This window comes from Cryptomeria japonica, chromosome 10 (assembly GCF_030272615.1).
Source record: "Cryptomeria japonica chromosome 10, Sugi_1.0, whole genome shotgun sequence".
NCBI lineage: Eukaryota > Viridiplantae > Streptophyta > Pinopsida > Cupressales > Cupressaceae > Cryptomeria > Cryptomeria japonica.
In genome coordinates, this window is record NC_081414.1 from 252,645,854 (window position 1) to 252,654,528 (window position 8,675).

The 8,675-nt window shown below is 34.6% G+C and overlaps 1 protein-coding gene across 2 annotated transcripts; it reads right to left on the reverse strand.

Moving 5' to 3' along the window:
* Nucleotides 1–788: 788 nt before the first annotated feature.
* On the reverse strand, nucleotides 789–5,616 carry LOC131059842 (transcription factor bHLH30). Of its 2 annotated transcripts, XM_057992891.2 has the most exons (3): nucleotides 3,733–5,616; nucleotides 1,537–1,678; nucleotides 789–1,413 (listed from the first exon to the last, which is right to left on the reverse strand). In XM_057992891.2, exons 1-3 carry the CDS (start codon nucleotides 4,180–4,182, stop codon nucleotides 1,226–1,228), a joined length of 780 nt encoding a protein of 259 aa, XP_057848874.1. In that variant the 5' UTR covers nucleotides 4,183–5,616; the 3' UTR covers nucleotides 789–1,225. The 2 variants fall into 2 exon arrangements, with proteins under 2 accessions (XP_057848874.1, XP_057848873.1); XM_057992890.2 differs by having other exon boundaries at nucleotides 789–1,678; nucleotides 3,733–5,609.
* Nucleotides 5,617–8,675: the final 3,059 nt, after the last annotated feature.

An 8,675-nucleotide genomic window follows, 5' to 3' on the forward strand; every position in this document is an offset into this window, starting at 1 on the left:
CAAACTTTTTTGAAATTTATATTTCTTTTTCTTCACGTTCACAATTGTTTGAAGCCTGTACTCAACCACTATAGAGTTTATCAGTTTTGGCTGGGTCCACTGTATGACGATCAAACCATATATAATTCCGAGGAGGGCTGCAGTTGAGACTTGGACATCACATTCTTTAATAATATCAAAAGCTATGCTTTCGAAAACCTGACACAAGTCTAAACCATCACAATTTTATCATGTTTCCTGGAGTGAATATGCTTTCATCATATGGGGAAAAAATAACAGCTCAGTGCCCAATAGAGAAGGATTTGGAGTTAATTTTCTTTCAAATCCGTTTTTAAACTGCTGAGCACCACTCAAATAGCAATGCGTTCGACGGATGAGGTATTAATAAGTCACCCACTGTGGTCATAGAACAGGACACAGAAGGCCTCTTGATCATCAAGGGTAACAAAGGTAAAGGAGCAGAACTTCATATTCTGGCCAGAAACTCTATTCCATCTTCCAGGGCATAGCCAGCAGATGATTTTATTGTAAAGTTGTCAGGAGACATGCTAGTTCTGATTTTTATCATTTATGTCATAGTTGGAATGCTACTTTAGATTTTATTCAATGGACTTTGATCTTGACCAATGACATTTGTTGTAGTTTTGTGTTTGTAATAATTCATAAATGCAATGTTATTACATCATATGGATGGAAATTTGGATCCTTAGGTCATTAATTTATGCCTCAATTTATGTTGTAATATGAAAGTTATACCCATTTCTTATCTGATACCTGATTCTGGTAGCTTTGGATTAAAATAGCAAATAACAATATATGGAAACCTTTTACATGGAGTCTTTTTTATAGTGGATTTGTTTCAACAGTAATGTATCATCCAACAATCAAAATTGGATATACAAACCCATGCAAGCTCCAACTTCCAATGATCAGCTGGATATGGTTATACAAAAGCACAATCCAAATAGGCATTCCTCATTTTACCTGTCAGGTACCGACTCTTTTTACTCTCAGTTACTGTTTGTGGTATCACAGCAATTATTTCCATTATGCATAAGGATTTAAATGGAAACAGATACATATCAGAACATGCTAGAGCGTGCTCTGGACTTTGCAAAATTCAAAACACATATCAAACACCAAAAAAGAAAAGCCACGGACTTCTATGAAGACAACACTCATACTAGTAGAGGACATAATGTGCTGTGAATTAACCTGAAGCACCTCAACCATCATATGGTAAAATCCTCTGCCTTTTGTTTGAGATTGGGCTTGCAGACGACTCACCAGATGCAGTAGCCCTCTCAATCACAGCCTTCAAAGCTTCACGTATGTAGTTGATTGACACCATTTCTTGATTTTCTTCTGATTTTTCTTCACTCTTAGTCATATGAAACACCTTTTTCACCCTGCCTGCCAAGGTGGAAATTTCTGCCTTTATAGCTCTCAAACCCAGGGTTTTAAAAGTTTGAATTAAATCAGACATAAGATCAGGGCGATCATCACAACATAGAGATGCCTTTATAAGAATCCTACCCTCTTCAGCTGCAGCATCTTCTTCCACTTGCAGTTCATCTACATCCATAGGTAGAGGACCTGTCTTGGCAAATTCAGCAGCCCGGCGCTTCAAGTCCTTGACATGTTTAATAGCTTCGGCAAGTAGGGAAGCCTTATCCGTCTGCATTGTCCCCAAAATCATACTAGGTAAATCAGCAGGAATATAAATTATGGTTTTCTTGCACAATTACAATAAATAACAGAATATATAAAGTTATCTACGACAGCTGATGTTGAACATTTTTCAGACTACAAAATCAAAGAGTGAAAATAACTATACTATTTTACGGTTTACCTTTGCTATTGATTCAAACAATGAATCCAAAAAATAAAAACACCAAGATAAATCCATTTTGGAGTATTTGAGACTACGACGGACTGGAGAAGATTAATTTGTGAACTCCCCAATAAATGCGTTTAAGAAACTGAACGAAGCAACCAAAAACAATGGAGGTATGTTGAGAATATTACTTGGGGGTAAAACTGGGGAAAATTGACAAAAATTAGCTGGTTCTGGTTACGAACAAAATATTTTGAAGAATTAAAGAACAGTGCTTCATTTCATCCAAAACAATACAGCCACATGCACAACAGAGACAATCAACCATTGGCTACATGCTTTACGAAGATTTTTGAAATGAAAGACATGAACATTAGAGCTGAAAAAGATATTCCATAAAACCTGCCAAGCAGCTTACAAAACATAGAGGACACAGTCCGATTATCCTCTTTAACTAAGGAGAATGGTTACACAGTCCGATTATCCTCTTTAACTAAGGAGAATGGTTGTTCGGGATGTGAAGAATAATCCGAGGAAACAAAGAGACAACAAGAAATGCCACTATAATGAAACATGCCATAATGATGTAATTAAAGATATACAAGTCACTAAAATACCGTTTACAGACCAGATAGAATGATATAACAAGTTTACAACAGACAAAATATAGAGGACATGGTCTGATTAACTTCATCATCTGGGGAAAAATGGGTCTACGGAGTGTGAAAAGTTATTTGGGGAAAAAAGTAGATGACGTGCAATGCCAAAATGCCTTGAAAGAGTTCAGGGTCAATATATGCTCTATAATGATACACGGCAAAATGATGTAATTCAGATACACGAGACAAACACATATATAACAGATAGAACGTTATAACAATTTTATAACACAAAAGAATGAAATATAAAGAATAATCACAGAGTTTCAATATGACAACATTAATGGAAAGGTCAAAGGAGTTGTGGTCAATTGGAAGGATCATTTGGTTCTCATAATGGAGATCAAGGTTCAACTCTCCCCAGGACATCTTAGAACCGTAAGGTGTGCTACAGTGATATTCCCATTCCAGTGATAATGTGTAGTAAACCACTGCAGTGATATTCCCACTCCAGTGATAATGTGTAGTAAACCCACAGACAATGGAGGAGGAAAGCAAGGAGGAACAAGGAGAGCTGACTTTCAGGAGGAGATAGGAGGAGGAAGCATTCAATCTAAAGGAGTGAAAGGAAAAAGACGAAAGTGGATGCCCTGTAGGAGGAGGCAAGAGGGTAAGGCATTCAAGCCATAGGAGTGTGGCAGGAGGAGTAGGAGTTTGAAATGTAACTACAGCGGTAACCTCCACTGGTAGAGAGTTTAAGTAGTATCCCAACAAGTGAATTGTATTGGATGTGGATCCCATACACAAAACCTCACAATTGAAAGGCAGGGCCCCTATAAAACCCCCACTAATTAAATCTAAAAATATATTTACGAGAAAGAGTCCTACAATACAGGGTACAAGATGGTGATACATGGGTTCCATTTCCATTGAGGTAGAGGTCAAAGCTACACCCAAGCTAAGACACATGTTAAGTAGCCTGTGTTGATGTGATTTGGTGGATGCGGCAAAAGAGTGGGCTTTAACACCAACCCAAACCTACCCCTACATGATGTAGTCTGTGTTAGTCCAAAACATCAACTAAAGTAGGATTATCTTTTGTGGTCTAGAGGAACTGGGCAATCTGAATTTATTATCAAAGATTTCCACACAAAGAAACCAAAAAAAAACTGAATATTAACAAAGTTTATAAACCAAGAATAACGTTTTAATAAATGGCAATGAACTAGAAGAATATAGTGCGAGAACAAGATGTTTTAACCAAATGTCATTCTATAAATCAGAAGTTTAACTCGCCTTTGTAATACTGGGAAGAAGGCTCTTCAATGTTGCCAGGTGCGAATTGATCCTTTCACGCCGCCTTCTTTCAGCTTCACTATGACTCTTTGACGCTGCAAGGGCCTTTGCTTCTGAAATCTCTTTCAAAGTCAACTTTGAAGCATTCACGAGCTCCCCTCTGCTACAGTCCAGCACCAAAGAACCCCCATTTTGAGCAAAATACTGTGGGTAGAACCTGGATCCATCCACAACCTCGGGAACATTGTTGTTGGAGTATGAAACAGCCAAATTTGATTGCCTTCTGTAAGAAAAAGGAAATGCACCGGCTGGGATATCTGTAAATCGAGATACAGAATTCGGAAGAGAAAACCCACTTGAGGACAACACCTGCTCTTTTCTAAATTGCTGGTGAAACGAAAGCTCTGCCATGGTTTTGTGTAGAGAAGGATTGCCAGTAAACATAGCCATTGTAACAAAACCAATATTGAGAGCAACTGCTTTTACAACAGGCAAATTGAAACAAGATTCTTGCTAAACTCACAAAATATAGCTGAGGGCACTATGACTAGTGGCTTTACATTGATTAAACCAATAAGGGCCAAAGGAACATGGAAATTTAGTGTGCAAGGAGACACATACTAAATCAAACAAATTTGCCTTATGTTACATTTATTAGAAGACAAAAATCCTTTCAACTCAATCAGCTTTAGTCTGAGCTTGTAGACTTACACCCTGGTGGTGAATTTCTCGCTGCAACTGCATGGATTGAAAAGTGGAAAATAATCAAGGATCAAAACCAGGCGGTCGAACACAAGACCAAATTGATGGAGGTCCACGGTAGATCCTTTCGAACTGGACGAATATTTTCACACAACTGAGTTCTTCCTTTTGTTTCCTTCTCTCTTCCTTGCTTTTCTCCGATGATCCGTTTTCCATTCCGTAGAAAAAATAACCAAATCTGCTTTCCCCGACGCAATTCGGAGCTCTCAATTTATCTCATTATATTCAAAATTTAACAAGGAAAAGCAACATGAAAACCAAAAAGTAAATTTTACGAGCTTTCAACAACCTGCCTATTGCACAGAGGAAAATATTTCAAATTTCAACAATCCGTTCACCTAACTTCCTAAAATTTCAGCAAAATTTACTGTCTTCTGACAAACTTCAATCTCAAACCCTAAAATTGCACAAAGTACTAATTCTATTTTTCAAAAAGTACAGCAGACTCGCCAAACCTCTTTAGATTATCAATACGACAACTTCAAATATTCCCTCTGCACCAATTCTCGCCTAATCACAAAAGAAGTCCCAGCAAGTTTTGATGTAGACAAACAGAAAGACTTCACTATAACCAAACCTTCAGACAGCACAGCGCTCCAGGGCTCTTCACAGGCCGATTACCGCGGGACGCCGCAAAACCTTAGCGCAATCACTTTAAGTTTCACCACAGTCGTTTCTTCACCAAAACAAAACTTATATATCCTTTGAATTTGAGATTTTTACTCGAAGATCAAGTTGAAGGATTTCAACCAATTTCAGCAGAATTCCACAAACTTTTAATTATATTCTCTTACCTTTTCAGAACTCAGTTATGGCCAAATGAGCTCTCGCATTCCTCAGGCTTGGCGTTCCACCATTTTTTTCCCTTGAATTTAACAGAAGCTGCGCTGAATTTCTCCAATTTTTGAACTTCGTGGATGAGTTGAGCACTCATTCTTTAACATAATTTCACTTTTTCTCGTCCTCCTTTTCTGCTAAATTGCACAATAAGACAAAAGCCAAAAGAAGCGAGAAGCAGCCAAGATTACACAGATTTGGAGTTTTATACTTGAGATTCTTGCAGATTTCTGCCTCCACTACAAGCTTTATACGCATCTCTGAGCTAGAATTTGTAAGTTTTATAATCCACTTATTCAACCTATTTAATTAGGAGCATGAATCCGAAATTATGTTTTGCTTACATTTAGCAAATCCGGTCCCAGGGGAGGGGTTTATGTTCCCGTATTTTTTAAATTAATTAATATAAAAGGAAATTGAAAAAGTTGTTACAACTTTTTCTGTTTGGGTTTATTAAAAACATTCATTCATTTAATGGTATGATGGTCTAATTACAAGGGAACACTTTAAATGCTTGTATTTTCTTCCTACATCTACCAAGTTATGGTGACTTTCACATTCAGCAAATACAAATGAAGAAAAGCGAGGGTTGAGGAAAACAATAAATATTGTTTTATAATATTTATTTATACAATAGTCTTTGGGATGAATGAATAAATGTATGTTTTTCATATCATTTATAAGGCCAAACAACCTTATGGGATCTTAGGATAGTTAGCAATAAGCATGAAAAGTTCAAAATAGAAAAGCTTGGCGACAACATGCCTACTTAGTCTCTTTTTCTTTTTATATCTTGGATCTTCTACTGTGTATCTTGATCAGGGAATTTGTAAATTTTGTTATCTTTTCTTCTTCAAACAAATTACTCAAGGTGTTCATGTTTAGTGTCTCAATGTAATTGATTTGAAATCCCTTGTAAGTCAAACACTCCATGCTGTAATGTCATTTTGTCTCTACCACTTCTTGAGTGCAATAACAACAATTTCTATTTGGGCACTCTTCTTTAGGTATCATCCATCTTTCGGTTTCACATCTAAGTTGATGAAAACTAGTTCTTAGCTAAGTTAATAATTTTTTTTCTTTCCATTTTATTTACATCCCTATATAGTTTTTGTGTATGGTCATACGTGAGATTGAAATGTTTGATATAGTATTCTCTTTATCTTCCAAGTTGTCTTGTCCACATGCTTTCTTTGAATTTTCCTTGAACATACATTTTATTTCTCCATTGTAACTTGAGAGATAGGTTGATTCTTGGATTCATTGTTTACTAGTGATTGATTTCGGATTTTATATTTTTGGGGGTTAACCATCAAATGAATGTCGTATTTGGAGTGAGTGAGAAAGATTTATGAGGAGAGCTCTTTGGAATAGATCTTATGTTCAACACTATAAAATAGAATAAGTTGTTGATTCTTTTTTATGTAATTGATATAATTTATTTGAGTGTATTAAAAAGGTAGATATTACATTAAATATGAGCATTTGATAAAATTATCATTTTTAAAGATTTTTTTTTAATTCTTATTTTGAATCTATCATGTATCTCTATTGCCTTCCACATGATGATAGGTCATATGTCTAGACTTTTAGAGTTTCTTCTAGATGTTTTATGTGTCTATTACTTTCTTGATGATGGGTGGTTTGTTTGGGCTCCAAAATTTTAGGTTTATTTTACAAGGAGTTGTAATTAGAAGTTATTATGAATTAATAATCTCTTTTAGCTAATTGTGGATTGTCTATCTAGACCCTAAATTTAGCTTCCTTAAAGTATATTAGACATATGAGTATTATATTAAATACAAACAAAATTTGAAAAAAAAATCAGTTACCATTTTGTAGGTAATTCTCTATAAAGTATCATACGATGAGACTAGTTTATATATCCATTATCTTTTTACTTAATGATGGTTGTACATACAGACCTAAACATGTCATTATTTTTCTTTTATACAAATGTGGTCCTATTATAGTTAGTCAAAATGGAACATACAAATTTATTTCATTCTTAAAAAACCTTTAACGAGCCCTAGTGTGCTATAAACTCCTTAATTAAGTAAAGGGGAAGCTTGATTACTTCTAAAAACACTTATGCCAATGGAGACATTTTTGTAGGCACAATTTTTACTGTGAATACCATTGATTAGTCTAAAATAACCTCCCTCCCTCTAATACTAGAAATCAACCCCATTTACAAGTAAAGTGATATAGGTACATTATTTTAAAGATAAAAATTTTATTGTATTTTAAATATCCATTATGCTATAAATATTCATTATAAATGCAAGAAAGTAAGATCTAGAATTATAACACAAAACTAGCCTAGCTAAGGTTATTTTACATGAGATTAAATGCAATCACTGTGCACATGTGAAATGGAGATAAATATAGAGAATCCTAAAGCACCCACTTAGAAGTAGTTTAAGCATCTAAGCTCCATCACAAGATTTCACGAAGGAAACACATATCTTTCCCTTTTAAAAGTAGTAACTATGTTTCATTTGTTGGGATACTTATAAAATAAAAGGTGTGGAAACTAATAATTGGCTATGAACATTTGCAGGATGAATGTGAAGGAGAAAAATAACTAGATAATAAAATAAAAATTTGATGAATTAGCTATGCATTAATTGATATGAATGTCAAACACCATAATCAAGAAATATTCGAGAAAAAATAAGGCTACCAAGTTGGATGGAAAGAATTATTCTTCCTAAAAAATAAATATTAAAATCTAATCTATTGACAATTAGATAATCTTAATACAAATACTAACAAAGAGCTTATATATTTGATGCCACATGAATTATAGATGTCTTCCTTAAAAACGTCGTTAAATGTTTGTATCTTGATTTTTATTTTTATTTATTTGTTTCCATAAAGTGGAATCCAGGTTTATGCTTTCACCAAAATGTAGAAATCAATGAGAACACAAAGATGCTTACAAGATCAATTGAGATCTAGTTCATGTTAACTCAAATGTGAACCTAGTAGATAAATGTCACATGCAAAATATTTAGGAGAGCATAATTTTTTCACAAATTGATAGAAATAATGTGCAATTTCATTATGGATTATTGTGTGTATAGTAACAACATTCACCCTCTATAATGAACTACAACACCAAAAAAATATTTGAGTGCCCTAACTTCACTCTTTATGCACTTTAAACTTTTATCAGATGAAAAAGATAACATTTGTCTACCATTAAAATTAAATGAAGTTATAATAATGTCCACGAGTGACTAAAATTAGTTCATTGGACTTACAAAAGAACCAATAGAAACAAACAAAAATCAAACCAAAGTCCCCTATCCAAAATTATTGAATAAAGTCAAAGGGGA